Source organism: Larimichthys crocea, chromosome XVII, assembly GCF_000972845.2.
Source record: "Larimichthys crocea isolate SSNF chromosome XVII, L_crocea_2.0, whole genome shotgun sequence".
NCBI classification, from domain to species: domain Eukaryota; kingdom Metazoa; phylum Chordata; class Actinopteri; family Sciaenidae; genus Larimichthys; species Larimichthys crocea.
The window spans coordinates 6,801,013-6,821,138 of NC_040027.1; the positions used below are offsets into that span (position 1 = coordinate 6,801,013).

A 20,126-nucleotide genomic window follows, 5' to 3' on the forward strand; every position below is an offset into this window, starting at 1 on the left:
ATGAAATGTGCTGTGAAGATCAACAACATGGAAACAGATTTCTTCCCCCAAAGCAGAGGGGTGAAACAGGGCTGCAGTCTCAGCCCCACCCTGTTACATTTAGATTGATGAATTTGCTAAATCACTGGAACAGTTGAAATATCCCTGGCCTCGCTCTCTCTGACACAGATATTAAATGCCTGACTCTTTGCAGATGATCTGATACTGTTAGCTCCATCTAAAGAGGCATTACAACAGCAACTAGATCATCTGCAGAACTTCTGTGAGACCTGGGCCCTGACAGTTAACCTAGAGAAGACCAGGATCATGGTCTTCCAGAAACGACCCAGATGTCAGGGAAACCCAAACCAAAAGTTCTTACTGGGCTCTGCTGACATTGAACTCACACATAACTACACATATTAGGACTCAAAATTAGCTCTACAGGAAATTTAATCTGGCCATTAATGAACTCAGAGACAAGGAAGAAGCTTTTTCCTCGCCTAAAGAAGTCCTCAGTTTATTGATAAACCGCTAGAACTGGCTCAAAATACTCCACTCTGTAACTGAACCCATTTTACTGTATGGTAGTGAAGTATGGGGCCCTCTTACAAATCAAGACTTTGAACAATGGGACAAACAGCCAATAGAAAGCCTGCATACTGAGATCTGTAAGAGCATTCTCAGAGTCCAGAGGAACACCCCCAGTAATGGATGTCCAGCTGAATTAGGACAATTTCCCCTTTTAATTCGGATCCAAAAAAGACCATCAAATTCTACAAACACCTCAAAGCCAGCGAGCCCAGCTCCTACCCTACAAAGCCCTGCAAGGCAAGAGGAGAGCAAAGAAGGGAGTCCCCTCAGCCAGCTGGTCCACCGGATCAGCACCAACAGCTCAGGGCACCAAGACCGCCCTCACACAATCCGCCCCACCAAATCAGAACTAAAAAAAGACAATTACACAACTATTGGACATCTGCAACCAAAACACAAAGCAAACTCCTAAACAGACGATACTCATGGCAGATTATCTGAGCTGTGCAACGACCCCAGACTGAGGAAGACGTTTGTACAGACTCAGCAACCACAGCCTGGACAGAGACAGAGACACAGCCTGACAGAGCAGAGACAGAGACAGAGACACAGGCAGAGACAGAGACACAGGCAGAGACACAGCCTGACAGAGCAGAGACACGCCTGGACAGAGACAGAGACACAGACGAGACACAGCGGACAGAGACAGGACACAGGCAGAGACAGAGACAGAGACACAGCAGAGACAGAGACAGAAACACAGGCAGAGACCAGGCAGAGACGAGACACAGCAGAGACAGAGACAGAGACAGAGACACAGCCTGGACAGAGGCAGAGCAGAGACAGAGACAAGGCAAGACAGACCGCTGCCCGAGAGGACAGGCTGTGCACCCACTGCACACAACGCGAGGTGGAGACTGAGCTGCACTTCTTAACCCCTGCAGCTATACCAGGACATTAGAGACACAGACTGGTGGACACACAGAGGGACTATGAGACACTGGACCCCACACAAAACTCCCATACCTGCGGGGGAAGTCCAGCAATGTGCACACATAGCTGGAAGATTTCTGTACGCTGCAACCAGAGAAGGACGTCCAGAGGACAAGAAGGACAGACTGAGCCCGTCTCCTCCTGCTGGACAGGATGAACTTTGTACATATTGATTATATTATTGTTATTATGTTATTGATTATTATTGTTTATTTAATATTCCGTATTTTATGTTAAAACATTATCTGTGCTGTTTGTTGTTACACGCTTTGGCAATGTAACATGTTTCCCATGACAAAAAGCTGAATTGAGAGAGAGATTCAAAGTTAGTCACGTCATTTTCTGAATTCATCTGTCTCATTGGCTGCTGTCTGCTGTCTGTTGCCCCCTGCTGGCTGCTGTTGCCCCTGCTGTTGCCCCCTGCTGGCTGCTGTTGCCCCCTGCTGGCTGCTGTCGCCCCCTGCTGGCTGCCGTTGCCCCCTGCTGGCTGCTGTTGCCCCTGCAGCGGTGTGTTATTGATGGGCGGTCAGCGTTGGTGGCAGCAGCTGTTCCTGGAGCTGTTGACTCACAGATCAATGTCTCAAAGGTTGCTGTGATGTCTCAGTGCTCTGCAGGACACTGACCTGGGTCCAGCTCAGACTGAGCGAGCTGTCAGAACACGTTGGACACTCTACCTGTTCAGGTAAGATTATAGACATTAATCTGAAGACTGCATGTTTGTTTTATTCTGAAAGTCATAAACTAGTTTCTGTTCTTCAGTTTGAGGTCAGAGTTAACCGTCTGATCCGGTTTACAGACTGATCACCAGTCTGTAAACCTGAAACATTCCCATCATCAGTCTAACTAAAAATCTGCAGAACTCAAACTGAGACAAACAAGGATGCTTTTATTTTGACAGTCTGATGAAACTAGCTCAGACGAGTAACGAGCGTTATCGAGTCTGATGGATCTTTAAATCCTGACAGACAGCTGTACTCGAGTATTTGTTCTGATTACATTACTGCTGATCACAGACTAGCGAGTCACAGGGAGTCAATCAATTATAAAATCATCAGTTTTCAGAGACACTATAACAAACCTCTGATTGGCTCTCTGTTCAGAATGAGGGCTGCTGATTGGCTGTTGGTTCTGGCATTCCTGCCGCTCGTCTTCGCCGTCCAATCGGACATCTGCAGTGCTAAACCCAGAGACCTCGCCCTCGAGCCGCGCTGCATCTACCGGAGTCCCGACACGGACGGCCCAGAGGATCCGACCACGGAGCCGGAGCCGGTCCCCGAGTCCACCAACCCTCGAGTGTGGGAGCTGTCGAAGGCTAACGGCCGCTTCGCGCTGTCGCTGTACAAACAGCTCGCTCTCAGCAAGACCCCCGAGTCCAACATCTTCATGTCCCCCATCAGCATCTCCACCGCCTTCGCCATGACCAAACTGGGAGCCTGCAACGAGACGCTGGAGCAGATCATGAAGGTCAGAACCATGCATCGTGTTCAGGTGTTCATGTCTGTGTCCGTGAACTGTAAACATTGTTCTTCTTCTGTCGGCAGGTGTTTGAGTTCGACACCATCAAAGAGAAGACGTCGGATCAGGTCCACTTCTTCTTCGCCAAACTCAACTGTCGTCTGTACAGGAAGAAGGACGAGACCACCGAGCTGATCTCTGCCAACCGACTGTTCGGAGACAAATCTCTGATCTTCAACGAGACGTACCAGAACATCAGCGAGACGGTGTACGGGGCCAAACTGCTGCCTCTCAACTTCAAGGTAAGGTGACCCAACACGAGTCCACCTCATCACATGGATCGCTCAGAGTCCTCAAACTGATCCGATCGGTTCTGTGCTGCAGGAGAACCCGGATAAGGCCCGGGTCACCATCAACAACTGGATCTCCAACAAGACGGAGAATCTGATCCAGGACACACTGCCGGCCGGATCGCTGGACTCCAACACAATCCTGGTCCTCGTCAACACAATCTACTTCAAGGTACCTAAACCCCGCCTCCAGTCTCACCTGTAGGTGTGAAGGTGTTTCAGGTCGTCACTGTGACTTTAAAAACTGATATGATTGGATAGATGACTTAAGTGGGAGGGGCCAAAGAATCAGAAATATAAAGCAGGTGATCGTCTGCATAGAAGGAGACACTGTCCTCTTTTAACCTGGCTTCAGTTTGGGTGCAGCAGGTGCAGCTGAAGTCTTTGTTACGAGTTCAGAGTTTCCGTCTGAGCGCTGATGGACTCGGTTTCCACTTTCAGGGTCAGTGGAAGAACAAGTTCGACAAAGACAACGTTTACGTCTCGGACTTCCGGGTCAGTGACAGTCGCACCTGCCAGGTGAACATGATGTACCAGGAGACCAAGTTCAGGTACAGGTACTTCCCTGACGACCACGTGCAGCTGCTGGAGATGCCGTACCGCGGAGACGACATCACCATGGTGATCATCCTGCCGACCCAAGGCACCGCGCTCAGTAAGGTAACCCTACGCCAGTTCATGACTTTAAACCTGCACTGCATCACACCCCATCTGTGAACAGGTAAACTGTGTCTGTGTGTTAAGGTGGAGGAGAGTCTGGACCTGAAGAAGCTGACCAGCTGGTTGGATGAGATGAAGGAGATGACGGTGTCCGTCCACGTGCCGAGGTTCAGGGTGGAGGACAGCTTCAGTCTGAAGGAGAAGCTGGAGGCGATGGGACTGACACATCTGTTCAGCGCCGAGAAGGCCAGTCTGCCAGGTGAGAGGGGGGTGGGGACACACCTGGACAAGTGGCGGGGCTAAAACCAGCATGTTTGTTCACACTGTGCGTGTTTCAGGGATGTTGGAGGACGGCAGCGACGGGCTTCACATCTCAGACGCCTTCCATAAAGCCTTCCTGGAGGTCCGTGACATCACTCAGAGCAGCTCACTGATTGGTTTAAATTAACAGCTGAGTCCTGACTCTCCCTGTTCTGTCTGCAGGTAAACGAGGAGGGAAGCGAGGCGGCGGCAGCCACCGCCGTGGTGGCGATCGGTCGCTCCATCAACTTGAACCGGGAGGTGTTTCAGGCCGACCGACCGTTCCTGCTGCTCATCAGAGAGTCGACCATCAACGCACTGCTGTTCACCGCCCGCGTGTCCGACCCCTGCAACCAATGAAAACCTCCCGCCGCCTTTCATTGTATCATGTGGCGACATAAAAACAACCTCATATCAAACAAACAAGCCTCAGTTCACTTCAGTGCACACAGTCCTCATGGTAACGCAGGTGTTTACTAAAGGTGTTAACGAGCTTTTTAATTAACTGAACAAGCCGCATGTTTCGCTCACTTGAATTAATTATTAAAACATTTATCCACCATTTGAAGTTGGTTTTAAATTTTTAAATCCTCCACTTGCTAACTAATCTTCACGCTGTCCTGACCGCCATGGTTGGTGTGCAGTGTTGAACTGTGGGTAAAAAAGAGGCGGAGCCGGTCGACACTTAAAGTGCTTTATTTCCTCTGAAGGAGATGCGACCTGTGAGTGATCTAGTGGTCATGGTGAAAGAAGCTTCTTCACATTTTCTGAACTAATAATCAACCTTTGGCCTCACCCCCTCCACCCGCCCCTCCACCCACCTCCACCCGCCCCACCCCGCCTCCACCAACATGTTTTAACATTTTGACATGCAACATAAAAGATCTTCACGTGAAACCTTTCAGGTTCTTCTACTAACGAGCTCGTTAAGTACCTCCTCCTTAGAAAACGTACAGTATTAAAAGTTAATTTACTAAACTTTGTTTGATATATTAGGATATATTTGAGGAATCAACAGTAAGAGTAATCTCATTAAGTGAATATATCTAAATGATTTGATTCATAATTATTAGGCATGTTGTGGTTTAAACTTACTGAATATTCATGATCCAAACATTTGAATATTAATGACCCAGATATTTGAATATTCATGATCCAAACATTTGAATATAAAAGAAAATCGAATAAAAAGTTTCAGGCTGAATCAAAAGAAGCCTCGACTGAGTCAGAGACGCGATGAAGAAGAAGACGATGATGATGATGATGAAGATGATGAAGATGATGAGGTTTGGCTGTTTTCACAGTTTGAAGATGAAACTGAAGAACCATCGAGAGGAAAAGTCCGTTCCGAGTCTTTAAGATAAAGTTCAGATGAAATTCTGGAGTCAATTTTAAAGTTTCAAAAAAGAATTTAGACGAGAAGAACCGACGAGTCCTGTCGGATCCAACTTTTCCTCCTTTTAGAGATTAGCAGGACCAGACTGGATCGAACCGGACCAGACGGACCCGTTTGTTCCAGAAACAACTTGTTCTGGTCTTCTGGCTTGAAATGATCCTGACCCGGTCTGGACCAGTTCAGATTTAGTAAGTTTAAAAGTAGAATTTGATCAAGTCATTTCACGTCTTTGCGGCGCGGTTCTGGTTCGGTCTGGTTCAGTCAGTTCCTGCAGGGCGAGTCGGTTGGATTTGTCGGAGCCGGGCTGCACAGCGACATTTTCATGTTGTGATGTGAAATAGTGTTTGAGTTTCAGTTCCTGAAACGTTTGAACGTTTACGGTCAGCTGCTACGTTAGCTTAGCTTCTTGTCCCTGGATGTTCTGACGATTAAATTAAGAAACTCGTTATTGTTCTGACGAGCAAACCGCTAACGTAACTGACAAAAGCTTTAGGAAAAATCCATACGGAATAAAGTCGACACGTCGTGAAGGTTTAAATCCATTTAAATCAAATCAATTACAAAATGTTTTGCTGATATCGTTAGCCGAGAAGGTCTTAGCATGTTGCTAAGTAACACTGGCAGTTTTAAAAAGTTTCGTTTCTAATTACGGTTAACGACCCGGTGAAGAAGCACGTAGACCTAATCAGTTCGTTTAGTTTCAGTTCATTAATTTAATCAGCAGATAAAAGTGGGCGTGTTCAAACTCTTAAAATGTTTCTGTATATTTAAATAAACGTTTGGCGGTTTCAGTCCGGCGTGGATTCATGAGCAGAGATCGCGTGACACGAGAGCGGGAACGTGAAAACAAAGGACGAGGTGATTCATAATGAACACCCAGCAGCCAATCAGAAACCAGTACTGTTCCGTTGGCCGTGGTACGTTGGCGAGGTCTTGTCGTTGTCATGGTTACTGATTAGGATCCATATTGCCCAGCCCTGCCGTGTCGTCCTCGCCTCACCTGCTGCAGGTGAGTTTGTTTCTGCGGCGCGTAGCTCGCACTGAGGTTAGCCGTTAGCGTTCTGCTACGTGTGAAGGTAAACGTTGAAGAGTCTGATACCTGATAGTTCCTGGTTAGCCTGAAGAGTGAGTGCAGCGGTGCCGGCAGGAGAGTCCAGCCGGCCCGGAGTGAGGACAGAACCGGCCGCCGGCTTCACTTGCATAAAAAAATGGAGCGTCCACTGAGAATGATTCACAGCTCTGTAGAAAAACAGTAACAGCCGATCCGTGTGCTACCTGCCCGCCGCCGTCCAATCAGACTGCAAGCTTACTGACACAGTTCATACATGTTTAAATACGTTCTGATAATATGCAGGTTTATAATAAAGTTCTGTTTGATCCGATAAGTGCTCGAGTTGTTGCACCGTTTGGGGGGCCAACACGGCCGCCTCATCTTTCCTTTGGTTGCCAGGTGATCCGACCTGTTCCCGCCCTCCAGCAGGTGAACTTTGACCTCTGGAGGGTTTTTGTTTAGTCCGGCTCTACGGCCCGGCTACTACATCCATCTGGTCTGACAGAGTCTGGCTTCTCGTCCTGTCACCATCCGATCAGCGCTGACCCGATCAGAACCGCGTGTCGTAATGACGCATTAGCTCTACTGCAGAACGTTACTTTAACGTTCCCGAACCGTTTCTGATTGGAGAAGCTAACTGCCCGTTAGCCGGTGAGCTAACATGTTACTGCCGCTAACTGAACCCGATGTGACAGAAAGCTAACCTCACGTTAGCTAACCTCACGTTAGCTAACCTCACGTTAGCTCTTTAAATGGAGAATGCAATTAATCATAATGACTCAGCAAAAACAAGTTAGCTGATTAATGCTAATCAACAAAAACATGTACACGATGAATAAGCGAAAATCTGTTAGCTTGCAAGCTAATGTCCATTTTATGTTGATGTCAACGTTAGCTCACAAACATTAGCTCCGTTAACACCAGAGCTGAGCTTAGCTCGGAGGCTGACATTAGCCTCCGAGCTGACGTTAGCTCAGAGGCTAATGTTAGCTCGGAGGCTAACGTCCGCTCTGAGGCTAATGTTAGCTCAGAGGCTAATGTTAGCTCGAAGGCTAACGTCAGCTCGGAGGCTAACGTCAGCTCGGAGGCTAACGTCAGCTCGGAGGCTAATGTCTCTAACGTCAGCTCGAAGGCTAACGTCAGCTCGAAGGCTAACGTCAGCTCGGAGGCTAATGTTAGCTCGGAGGCTAACGTCCGCTCGGAGGCTAACGTTAGCTGAACGGTGACTCAGCTGTTTCTACTTGTTAGCTAGCCAGTCCTTTTCTGTTTGTTTTCTGATTTAAGGATTCTGTTTAAAAATACAACTGGACAGAATGAGTAAGCAAAAAAATGTTAGCTTATTAACTCTATTAACATCAAAGCTCTGTGGCTAGCTAGCTTTGAACCACAGGAATACAGTTAGCTCGGAGGTTAACATTAGCTCGGAGGCTAACGTTAGCTCGGAGGTTAACGTTAGCTCGGAGGCTAGCGTTAGCTCGGAGGTTAACGTCAGCTCGGAGGCTAACGTTAGCTCGGAGGTTAACGTTAGCTCGGAGGCTAGCTGTGGCAGCGCAGCGCCTCTGAATTCTTCTTCTTCAGTTCAATCTGCGGCAGATTTAATGCGTCATTACCGCAACAGAAGTTCCCGATCGGGTCACGACATCTCGAACACGAAGCTTCTGTCCGTCACACATTGTCAGAGCAACAAAACAAAAACAAAGAAACAAAGAAACTCGTGTTTGTTATAAAAATATCTGAGAAGACTGCCGGGCGCCCGATGGCTCGGAGCGCCCCCCGGTGGTGCTGTGCTGTGCGGTGCAGCAGCTGTATTGCGTAGTGATGAGAGGTAACTGAGCTGTAGCTTATCTGAGGCTGGACGCCGTCCAGGTTTCCTGCTGAGAGTCCGTTCAGTCAACAGGCTGCCGATGGTCCTACAACCGACCAGAACCCTCAAAAAAATTCTGTTCAGGCCAAATTACTGAGCTCAGTGTGATCGCAGCTCAACAACCAGAGTATTATCTTTCATCCCAGAGCTTTCAGATGATGCCACTGCCTTCACCCGGGTGCTGAACAGGCGGTGACGTACCGGCGGACCTGGAGCTGCGCTCGAGCCTGAACGGGCTGCAGCGTCCCCCATGACGGACGACCACCTGTTCTGATGATGATGACACCTGAGCAGGTTCAGTTCACCGAGGAAGACCATGGGATGCAGCTGAAAGCTCCAGGTGCAGATTAAAGGTCACCTTCATGATGTAATATTTCAGAGGACGTCAGTGATTACAGATCTGATCAGAGTCACAGAGACGAAACAAGCTTCAGATCTAATGAATTTAAACGAGACAAATGATTTAATTAATTAATTGGACTCGTTCAGACTTTGACGCTCGGTGACTCTGTTAATGAACGAACACTAACGAGCTCCAACATTAAACACCTGTGATCAGACGTCGTGGTTCGAGGTTTCAGTCAGAGAACTCGATCACACTGACTTTGTGGTTTTCTCGTTTGGAGCCTTTGTGGCACTTTAACGAGCTCGCGGGTTAATGAGCTGAACCCGGCGGCTCCGATTGTCTCGAGGCAGATGAAGGATCTGATCTGTTGAAGTGGCACTGAGAAGTTTGGCAGAGTTTCTGTGGTGATGCTGCTCGGTGAACCTGTAAATATAAAAGTAGAAATCTGTAACTTAACGAAGTAGACGGAGGCAGACGAGGACCGCCCAGGGCGTCGTGTGGTTATGAGGTTGTTGGAGTGTGTGGCGTTTCTTCATTTAGCTTAGATCGGTTCGGTTCGGTTCGTGAAGGTAGATGCGGTTTAAAGCGGAAAAATCTCGGTCCGGACTCGGAGGCGTCCGTTCATTCGCTCGCTTCAGGTGCCCCTCCACGTCTGTCACCCCCGCCCCCCGACCTCCACCCGGGCGGGGTCAGTCAGGCCCTGTGGTGGACACCGAGGCCTGGGGACCTTCACCGTACTGGCCTCCACCGCTGCTGCTCCCGCCACCGCCCTCGGGCTCCTCCTGGCTCGGGGAGGCCTCGTCGCTCGGACCTCCCCTGGACGTGACGGAGGCGGTGGTGGTCTCGGGGGAGGCGCTGTGGGCCTCCTGGGGGGCGCAGCCCGGGTGGTTCTTGCGGAAGTGCTGGTTGAGGATGGCCTGGAAGGGGAAGCTCTTCCCGCAGACGTGGCAGTGGAACGGTTTGTTGCCGGTGTGCTTGCGGATGTGGTACTCCAGCTGGTCCTTGCGGGTGTACTTCTTCCCGCAGATCCGGCAGACGAACGGCGTGATGCCCATGTGGAGCCGCATGTGGCGGTCCAGGCTGCCCTTCTGGTTGAACGACTTGCAGCAGTAGATGCAGGTGAGCCGCGGGTTGTATCGGAACCAGCGGTCCCCGACCTGCTCCCTCAGGTAGTCCTCGTAACCGCCCATATCGAACGCTGCATGCTCCTCCCCCTGGAGGAGAGAACCGCATGTTAAGACAGACCAGAACCAGACCAGAACCAGAACCAGACCAGAACAAACTCCATCAAACTGGATTTTATGGATCAACATAGAGGACTGGATACAAACTAAGCCTGAATCCAGAAAGACGTCTTTAGTCCACCTGTCTTTAGTCCACCTGTCTTTAGTCTGTCCACCTGTCTTCAGTCCACCTATGTCCTGTCTATAGTCCACTTGTCTTTAGTCCACCTGTCACCTGTCTTTAGTCCACCTGTCTTTAGTCCACCTGTCTTCAGTCCACCTGTCACCTGTCTTTAGTCCACCTGTCTTCAGTCCACCTGTCACCTGTCTTCAGTCCACCTGTCACTTGTCTTTAGTCCACCTGTCTTCAGTCCACCTGTCACCTGTCTTCAGTCCACCTGTCACTTGTCTTCAGTCCACCTGTCTTCAGTCCACCTGTCACCTGTCTGACTGGACCTGTTCTTGTTGTTGGTACCTGAGAGCTCGGCTGTCTCAGCTCGTCCGCCCTGCTCGGTGATTCGCTCTTTGCTCTCTGACGCTCGGCGAGGACGACGACGCTGCCGGTAGGACTGAACCTGAAACACGTGAACATGTTAAGACATGCGTGTCCACGGTCAGCGCTCTGCGGCATGTCCTCCTCACCTGTCCGTTTGCCGTGACTCACCTGTCTGTCTCGCTGAAGCTGGACGATGGCTGGGCGCTGCGCCCGCCCATCGAGCCCGGCGGCGCCGTCACCAGCGTGCTGCGTCCGGACGTGTCGATCATCACAGTGGCGCCCTCCTCCACTGGCCCGCCCTCCTCCTGGTGCTCTCCGGCTCCGATCCAGTCCTCCATCCTCTCCGTCTTGATCCTGACCCGGTCCATGCCGCTGTTCTCCTCGGCGCTGCCGGTCCGCTCCGGCTCGCTGCTTGTCTCCACGTACCACTGCCCGGCCCGGTTGATTCGGAGGATGGGTTCCTTGCCCGTCCTGCTGACGGCGGGCCCGGACCCCTCCAGGCCGCTGTGCTCCACAGTCGGCGGCGGGCTCAGCGGTTCCTCGGCGGGGCTGACCGCCTCGCACGCCTCCCCTCCCCCTCGTGCTCCGAGCAGCCGCAGGCCGCCGTGAGCACCTCCTCGCACCACGGCCTCCAGGGTCCTCCTGGAGCCCCGCGCCTCCTCCGCCGGCTCCTCGTCCATGTCGGCGAGGCTGATCTTCAGGTGGATCCCCTCCAGGATCTGCGTGCAGCGGTCGATGATGTGCTGCATCTGCAGGAAGCTGGCGGCCGTCAGGTAGCTGATGATGTCGGCGAGCTGCAGGCAGAGCCGGCCCGTGTAGCAGAACGACAGCAGCTGCTCGAACACGGTCGGGTTTCGGATCACCGTCAGCGACACGGTGCTCATCTGGCTCAGAGACATGTGGTCCCGGAAGTACGGCGAGCTGGCGGCGAGGACCACTTTGTGCGCCCGGAAGCTCTGACCCTGCACGTTGACCACGATGTCGCACAGCCGGCCCTGAACACGCAGCTGGTTCAGGTGGGACAGAACCGAGTTACTGAAGTCCGGGATGTCCAGCTGGATGCTGCCGGAGCGCTCCATGCTGCAGCCTGCGGGGACACTGCAAGACCAGAACCAGGTCAGAACCAGAACCAAGTGTGTTCACACACAGTAAGTCACACACCACCAACTCTGATTTTGGTGAGAGTGGATCATATTTATGGAGAAAAAATGTTCTAGTCTGAGCAGAACCAGAGACCAGAACCAGAGATCAGAACCAGAGACCTGAATCTGTGATGCTTCACTTCAGATAACTTGGAGGCATCACAGAACCTGATCCAGCTGGACCTGATCCGGACCGGGTCTCAGGGGGCCAGGTGTTCCTCCAGGTGTTCTGTGGACTCTCACCTGAAGGGGGTTCGGGCAGAGTCTGGTTCGGGTCTGGTGCAGTCGAGGCTTCAGTTCTGCAGCTAGCTGAGCATCGTTAGCAGCGCGGGAGATGACGGCGGCTCGGCTCGGTTCGGCTCAGCACGGCTCGGCCCGGCCCGGCCCGGCCCGGGCTGGTGCAGCTCCACCCGCTGCTCCTCCAGGCTCCGCAGCTCCAGCGGCGCTCGTGGCAGCTTCAAGGCCGAGGAACAGCAGCTGAGCTCGGGCTCCGGTCCGTCAGCAGCCGCTCTGCCGCCATTGCGCTGGAAGTCAGGCTCGGTTCAGGCTCGGTTCTGTGTCGGCGGACCGCCGCTGCTTTTCATCTTCCTTTTTCACGGCAGAAGGGCCGAGGCTGCAGGAAGGAAGGAGGGAAGGAAGAAAACGCGCGGGGCGTGCTGGGAAATGTAGTTCACGTCCAGCAGCAGCTGAGTGAACTGCCGCGGGAAAGACTGCAGCTCCCAGCATGCATCTGTGAGGAGAGAGGTCATCATGGCACTTGGAGTTTGGCAAAGAGTTCTCATACACACACACACACACACACACACACACACACACACACACACACACACACTCACACACTCACACACTCACACACTCAAACACACACACACACACACTCACACACAACCACACACACTCACACACAACCACTCACACTCACACACACACTCACACACAACCACTCACACACACACTCACACACAACCACACACACACAACCACACACACACACACACACACACACACACACACACACACACATACAGTAAGTACATATATGATATATGTATGATTATTATTCATTATGACGTCACCATGTGTGTTGTAATGAAGTATCAACAGAAGAACTTTAGATTCTTTATTAAACCTGAGTAAACACACAGTAAACACTCTGTAAACACACTAAAAAACACTCAGTAAACACAATAAAAAACACTCAGTAAACACTCAGTAAACACACTAAAAAACACTCTGTAAACACAATAAAAAACACTCAGTAAACACAATAAAAAACACTCAGTAAACACACAGTAAACACTCTGTAAACACACTAAAAAACACTCAGTAAACACACTAAAAAAACTCAGTAAACACTCAGTAAACACACTAAAAAACACACAGTAAACACTCAGTAAACACACTAAAAAACACTCAGTAAACACACTAAAAAACACTCAGTAAACACTCTGTAAACACACTAAAAAACACTCAGTAAACACACTAAAAAACACTCAGTAAACACTCAGTAAACACACTAAAAAACACTCAGTAAACACACTAAAAAACACTCAGTAAACACACTAAAAAACACACAGTAAACACTCAGTAAACACACTAAAAAACACTCAGTAAACACACTAAAAAACACTCAGTAAACACTCTGTAAACACACTAAAAAACACTCAGTAAACACACTAAAAAACACTCAGTAAACACTCAGTAAACACACTAAAAAACACTCAGTAAACACACTAAAAAACACTCAGTAAACACACTAAAAAACACACAGTAAACACTCAGTAAACACACTAAAAAACACTCAGTAAACACACTAAAAAACACTCAGTAAACACACTAAAAAACACTCAGTAAACACACTAAAAAACACTCAGTAAACACACTAAAAAACACTCAGTAAACACACTAAAAAACACTCAGTAAACACACTAAAAAACACTCAGTAAACACACTAAAAAACACTCAGTAAACACACTAAAAAACACTCAGTAAACACACTAAAAAACACTCAGTAAACACACTAAAAAACACTCAGTAAACACACTAAAAAACACTCAGTAAACACACTAAAAAACACTCAGTAAACACACTAAAAAACACTCAGTAAACACACTAAAAAACACTCAGTAAACACACTAAAAAACACTCAGTAAACACACTAAAAAACACTCAGTAAACACACTAAAAAACACTCAGTAAACACACTAAAAAACACTCAGTAAACACACTAAAAAACACTCAGTAAACACTCTGTAAACACACTAAAAAACACACAGTAAACACTCAGTAAACACACTAAAAAACACTCAGTAAACACTCTGTAAACACACTAAAAAACACTCAGTAAACACACTAAAAAACACTCAGTAAACACTCTGTAAACACACTAAAAAACACTCAGTAAACACACTAAAAAACACACAGTAAACACTCAGTAAACACACTAAAAAACACTCAGTAAACACACTAAAAAACACTCAGTAAACACACTAAAAAACACTCAGTAAACACACTAAAAAACACTCAGTAAACACACTAAAAAACACTCAGTAAACACACTAAAAAACACTCAGTAAACACACTAAAAAACACTCAGTAAACACACTAAAAAACACTCAGTAAACACACTAAAAAACACTCAGTAAACACTCTGTAAACACACTAAAAAACACTCAGTAAACACACTAAAAAACACTCAGTAAACACACTAAAAAACACTCAGTAAACACTCTGTAAACACACTAAAAAACACTCAGTAAACACACTAAAAAACACTCAGTAAACACACTAAAAAACACTCAGTAAACACTCTGTAAACACACTAAAAAACACTCAGTAAACACACTAAAAAACACTCAGTAAACACACTAAAAAACACTCAGTAAACACTCTGTAAACACACTAAAAAACACTCAGTAAACACACTAAAAAACACTCAGTAAACACACTAAAAAACACTCAGTAAACACACTAAAAAACACTCAGTAAACACACTAAAAAACACTCAGTAAACACACTAAAAAACACTCAGTAAACACACTAAAAAACACTCAGTAAACACACTAAAAAACACTCAGTAAACACACTAAAAAACACTCAGTAAACACACTAAAAAACACTCAGTAAACACACTAAAAAACACTCAGTAAACACACTAAAAAACACTCAGTAAACACACTAAAAAACACTCAGTAAACACACTAAAAAACACTCAGTAAACACACTAAAAAACACTCAGTAAACACACTAAAAAACACTCAGTAAACACACTAAAAAACACTCAGTAAACACACTAAAAAACACTCAGTAAACACACTAAAAAACACTCAGTAAACACACTAAAAAACACTCAGTAAACACACTAAAAAACACTCAGTAAACACACTAAAAAACACTCAGTAAACACACTAAAAAACACTCAGTAAACACACTAAAAAACACTCAGTAAACACACTAAAAAACACTCAGTAAACACACTAAAAAACACTCAGTAAACACACTAAAAAACACTCAGTAAACACACTAAAAAACACTCAGTAAACACACTAAAAAACACTCAGTAAACACACTAAAAAACACTCAGTAAACACACTAAAAACACTCAGTAAACACACAGTAAACATAAAGTAAACATACAGTAAACACACAGTAAACATAAAGTAAACACACAGTAAACACACAGTAAACACACACACTCTAAAAGAAGTTAGTTTAAGTCTGAGACTGAGCTGAGCTCAGAGAGACACGAGGTGTGAGAGGAACGACTGCAGACTGAAGAGTGTCAACACACACACACACACACGCACACACACACACACACAGTGTGTATTGTGATTACTTAGTGTGTTTGTGGATTCTGAATTTAATTTAACACAGACTTTAATTTGAAACATTTAAACTTTATTTATAATAAACTTTAATTATAAACCATCTGAATGTTTATATTAAAGTTTAGCTCAGTAAATTCAAATCATGAACTCTTTATAAAGTTTCTTAAAATGTGGTAAACTTTATTTTTTTTCATATTTTAGATTTGAAACTTTGAACATGAAATTTACTTTGATCCATTTAAAAACTGAAACTGTTTCAAACTTTTTATTTGACTAAAATCAAACTTTGAGTTTCAATTTTCAGAATTTAAAACATGAGCTCAAACTAACGTTTGAAGTTTTATTTTAAAGTTGTTTTGAAACTTTTATTGATTCTCATGATTGAAAATTAGACGGTGAAACTAAACAATATAAAAATCTTTAATCAGTGATCAATGACTCTTTAACATCATTAATTAAACGTTCAATCAACTTAAAATCAACCAATCTTTAAAAATCATCTGAGACTTGAAGAGTTTCAGTGAAGCTGTCATTAGTGATGTCATTAGTGATGTCATTAGTGATGTCATGTGATCACAGGTATCGATGGTTTGATCAGGATCAATAATTGACTCCATCAGAGGTCATGTGATCAGTTTGCGTCCACTTCACAGGTTTCATTAGTGAAAGCTGATTGGCTGCTAACGAGCCTCGTTGATGACCCGATACCTGATCAATAATCAGTCACATTGACTTCATTCAAGAGTTTTCAGTGTTTACACTCAGTCATGTGACTGAAAGTAATAGATTACTTTTTCAAAGTCACTGAAGTTTAGACTTTTAATTTGAAATCTAAAACTTTATTTTGAAATCTTTTAAACTTTTTAAATTAAAATTTAATTTCTAAAAGTTTAATTTTAAAAATAATTTAACAGTTTTTAAACTTTAATTTAAAAATTAAACTTTTTATTTGAATATTTCATTAAAATGTTTCAGAAAGTTTCAATAAAACTGAAAATTTAAAAATTAAAAAGTTTCATCAGGACGTTTGAAAAAATATATATTTCAAAGTAAAAGTCTGTAATATCCGGTTCAGACCAGCAGGGGGAAGCACAGGACCGCAGAGGAAGAGTCACCTTCAAGGCATCCTGGAAAACCCTTCAAGTCTCCAGGAGAACTTTTCAAAACCCCGAATCAGACCAGAACCAGACCAGAACCTGTTGTACAGTGTGTACAGTGTGTGTGTGTATGTTAGTGTGTGTGTGTGTGTGTGTTTGTTAGTGTGTGTGTTAGTGTGTGTGTTAGTGTGTGTGTGTGTTTGTTAGTGTGTGTGTGTTAGTGTGTGTGTGTTTGTTAGTGTGTGTGTGTTTGTTAGTGTGTGTGTGTTAGTGTGTGTGTGTTTGTTAGTGTGTGTGTGTTAGTGTGTGTGTTTGTTAGTGTGTGTGTGTTTGTTAGTGTGTGTGTGTTAGTGTGTGTGTGTTTGTTAGTGTGTGTGTAGCCCCCCCGTCTCGGTTCTGATGAGCGGGTTTCGGTCCGGCTTGTTCCGACATGTCTGCTGGTGTCACTGCAGAGACACCAGAGGGCGTCTGAGAGCTGCAGAGAGCCAGGACCAGAACCAGAACCAGAACCTGGTGGGTTTACTCATTTATCAGTCTGCATGAAGTTTGATCAGGATCAGGTTCTGATCCAGTGTGTGTGTGTGAAGTGGTCAGGTCCGGCTCGGTTCTGACTCTGTTCCTCTCTGCACAGCAGGGACCAGGTCCTGATCCAGGTCCTTGAATCCTGGAAATCCCTCCAGAGGAAAACAGGGGGGGGGGGGATTCTCCGAAACCACCCACGTGGGCTCTCCAGCGTCTGCTGCGCGCGCAGCCAATGAGCGCAGAGTCCGGGGGATCTATTGACAGCTGCGGACCAATCAGGCTCCGAGCGGCCGGGAGGGGACACGCCCACTGCGGAGACAGCGTATAAAGTCCCGGACCCGGAGCTCCGAGCAGCAGACTGAGCCTCTCACGTCAGAACCACGGACTAACGTGGACTATCCCGGACTAACTGGACTGTAGCGGACTGTGTCGGTGTGGATTACTCTTTGTGGACTTTATTAACGGGACGGTACCGGTACCAGGAGCAGCCTGCTGCGGACCTTTGTTCTGATCCTGGACCTGCTGGACTTTCTGAACAACATGACTCTGGAGGAGCTGGTCGGAACCAACGGCACCGAGAAACGGTAAGTCCCACAGACCGGGTCACAGACCGGTTCGTGCTCACGTCACATGATGTGTTCTGCTGTTGTTGTGGTTCCGGTTCTGACCGTGTGTGTCCCCGCAGGATGGAGCCCGGTCCGGCTCTGGAGGAGCTGCTGGTGGCGGCGCAGCGGGAAGCCTGTCTGACGGTGGGAGTGTACGAGTCCGCCAAACTCATGAATGTGTAAGTACACGGCCCGGCCCGGCTCGACCCGGCTCGGCTCGGCCCAGCAGCTTCACTCTCATCGTGACAGCATGCAGATTCTGACCTGGTTCTGTTCCCCCCGCAGTGACCCGGACAGCGTGGTTCTGTGCGTGCTCGCCACGGACGCGGAGGACGATGACGACATCGCGCTGCAGATCCACTTCACGCTGCTGCAGGCGTTCTGCTGCGACAATGACGTCAACATCCTGCGCGTGTCCGGCATGCGCAGGCTCGCGCACGTGCTCGAGGGGAGCCCCGAGGACTGTAACGGGAACGAGCACGAGCCCCGGGACCTGCACTGCATCCTGGTCACGGTGAGTCCACGTGCCTGATCACAGATCAGCTGATCTGCTGCGTCACACACACACACACGCGCTGTGACGTCACATGTGTCTAACGTCTCCGTCCTGTTCTGCAGAACCCTCCGGTCCAGCCGCTGCAGAGTCTGGCCCTGCAGAGCATCAGCAGCTTCTGTGAGGAGAGCCGCTGTCGGAACCAGTGGGTCCCGTACCTGGAGCTGCAGGACCGCTGAGCCCGACCGGGACCAACCAGAGCCGAGTCAGACCGCTGAGGAGCGGTGAGAGTCCAAACAGCCGAACCTGCTGAACAGGAGCCACGGCGTTTGAGTTGAGACAGGAATCGGACCGAACCGGACCGTCCTGCCGCCTGAACACAGGATTGATTTGAGCGGAGGGCGCCTGAGACACCGGGACCGGACGGGTTCTGAAAGCTGGATCCGGAGTATCCGGGTCAGGAGCTGCAGAGTTTGATGACGTGACGCGTGGCTGAGCGGCAGCTGCTGCTCACCTGAACTGTCACATGACACGTGACGTCACATGACGTCCTTATGAACTGAGTGATGTCACGGAGTACGCTGTGACATCACAGCTGTGACATCACAGCTGATTTTAAAGGGACAGAGCTTGTTTATGAAAACTGTTTGATCTAATCAATAAATTTACTGATCGACACGAAACCATCGACTCAGTCATTCATGCAGGTGTGTGTGTGTGTGTGTGTGTGTGTGTGTGTGTGTGTGTGTGTGCGTGCGCGCGTGTGTGGCTCTTTGTGGGTTCTGGTCTGACCCTGATCGACCCAATCGGGTTTTCACTCTTCATGTGTCAGATCTTAAAATCTTTCCAGACGATCGTCATTAATTTTAATCGTCGGGTGAATAAACGACCTGTGATGTCATAACCTCCTCCAGGTAAAACAGGAAGTCAGTGTAGCATCAGGAGCTAGCATAGCTACGAGTGTTTCCCTTTAGTTTATCATGAATGCTGTTATTATGCTAAGCTATTATGCTAAGCTAACTGATGTTATTACTCAAATGTTAGCATGTTTTAGGTTAGCTTCAACATCCTGTTAGCGTTAGCTTCAAAGTGTGTTGGCCCAGTTAGCTTCTGACAGCTTAGCCTGGTCTGTCTGTCGATTAAACTTTGAATTTCAAAATAAAACTTTTCAGTGTATGAAGTCCAAAGGAAACATTCACTGATAAACATATTTAGTCAGAACTTTAAAAAGTTAGCTCACAGTTAGCCTGTAGTTAGCTCGTAGCTGGTTAGCCTCTGATCAGCTGTGTTGTGCTGATGTTTTCTGAACGTTGTGTGAACATTAGAATCCTTCCAGCTGCAGCTCTGTACAAACAGCCCGCAGCCTCTGCCCGTGATGTCACATCCTGATGTCACGGGGACTCCGCCGCTCTGCTGACGCCACGGGCCTGTTTGTTTTGGCAACCGGCCCGTCTCTGCTGGAGCCAGCGGGGTGGACGGAGCCACGAGTCTTTAGACAGCTCGACACAGACAGTCCTGAACCGACACAACAACACAGAGTCTTTAGCCTGTTAGCTTCTAGTTAGCCTCTACATCCTGTTAGCTTATAGTTAGCCTCTATGTCCTGTTAGCTTCTAGTTAGCCTCTACATCCTGTTAGCTTCTAGTTAGCCTCTACATCCTGTTAGCTTATAGTTAGCCTCTATGTCCTGTTGGCTTCTAGTTAGCCTCTACGTCCTGTTAGCTTCTAGTTAGCCTCTATGTCCTGTTAGCTTCTAGTTAGCCTCTACGTCCTGTTAGCTTCTAGTTAGC

At 47.6% G+C, this 20,126-nt stretch overlaps 3 protein-coding genes across 3 annotated transcripts; 2 read left to right on the top strand and 1 right to left on the bottom strand.

The window, feature by feature from the left end:
• Positions 1-2,079: 2,079 nt before the first annotated feature.
• Positions 2,080-4,836, top strand: serpinc1 (serpin peptidase inhibitor, clade C (antithrombin), member 1). Its single transcript, XM_010755093.3, has 8 exons — positions 2,080-2,188; positions 2,607-2,970; positions 3,048-3,263; positions 3,346-3,483; positions 3,753-3,971; positions 4,056-4,230; positions 4,310-4,374; positions 4,455-4,836. Exons 2-8 carry the CDS (start codon positions 2,608-2,610, stop codon positions 4,629-4,631), a joined length of 1,353 nt encoding a protein of 450 aa, XP_010753395.2. The 5' UTR covers positions 2,080-2,188; position 2,607; the 3' UTR covers positions 4,632-4,836.
• Positions 4,837-8,921: 4,085 nt separating this feature from the next.
• zbtb37 (zinc finger and BTB domain containing 37) lies at positions 8,922-12,405 on the bottom strand. The gene is made up of 4 exons (XM_010755092.3): positions 12,033-12,405; positions 10,816-11,745; positions 10,627-10,726; positions 8,922-10,142 (listed from the first exon to the last, which is right to left on the bottom strand). Exons 2-4 carry the CDS (start codon positions 11,724-11,726, stop codon positions 9,618-9,620), a joined length of 1,536 nt encoding a protein of 511 aa, XP_010753394.3. The 5' UTR covers positions 11,727-11,745; positions 12,033-12,405; the 3' UTR covers positions 8,922-9,617.
• Positions 12,406-17,572: 5,167 nt separating this feature from the next.
• LOC104939023 (growth arrest and DNA damage-inducible protein GADD45 beta) lies at positions 17,573-19,019 on the top strand. Its single transcript, XM_010755493.3, has 4 exons — positions 17,573-17,822; positions 17,924-18,022; positions 18,129-18,357; positions 18,462-19,019. Exons 1-4 carry the CDS (start codon positions 17,779-17,781, stop codon positions 18,573-18,575), a joined length of 486 nt encoding a protein of 161 aa, XP_010753795.2. The 5' UTR covers positions 17,573-17,778; the 3' UTR covers positions 18,576-19,019.
• The last annotated feature ends 1,107 nt before the right edge of the window (positions 19,020-20,126 follow it).

What these genes read in the sequence shown, in the direction of transcription:
- LOC104939023 (XM_010755493.3), top strand. Translation starts at nt 17,779, where the DNA reads ATGACTCTGGAGGAGCTGGTCGGAACCAACGGCACCGAGAAACG. An exon ending in ACCAACGGCACCGAGAAACG is followed by an intron (nt 17,823 to 17,923) that starts GTAAGTCCCACA and finishes GTGTCCCCGCAG; the next exon opens with GATGGAGCCCGGTCCGGCTC. An exon ending in TCCGCCAAACTCATGAATGT is followed by an intron (nt 18,023 to 18,128) that starts GTAAGTACACGG and finishes TTCCCCCCGCAG; the next exon opens with TGACCCGGACAGCGTGGTTC.
- zbtb37 (XM_010755092.3), bottom strand. Translation starts at nt 11,726, where the DNA reads ATGGAGCGCTCCGGCAGCATCCAGCTGGACATCCCGGACTTCAGTAAC. An exon ending in AGCTTCAGCGAGACAGACAG is followed by an intron (nt 10,727 to 10,815) that starts GTGAGTCACGGC and finishes CACGTGTTTCAG; the next exon opens with GTTCAGTCCTACCGGCAGCG. An exon ending in TGAGACAGCCGAGCTCTCAG is followed by an intron (nt 10,143 to 10,626) that starts GTACCAACAACA and finishes TCTCTCCTCCAG; the next exon opens with GGGGAGGAGCATGCAGCGTT.
- serpinc1 (XM_010755093.3), top strand. Translation starts at nt 2,608, where the DNA reads ATGAGGGCTGCTGATTGGCTGTTGGTTCTGGCATTCCTGCCGCTCGTC. An exon ending in AAGGCACCGCGCTCAGTAAG is followed by an intron (nt 3,972 to 4,055) that starts GTAACCCTACGC and finishes CTGTGTGTTAAG; the next exon opens with GTGGAGGAGAGTCTGGACCT. An exon ending in CGAGAAGGCCAGTCTGCCAG is followed by an intron (nt 4,231 to 4,309) that starts GTGAGAGGGGGG and finishes TGCGTGTTTCAG; the next exon opens with GGATGTTGGAGGACGGCAGC.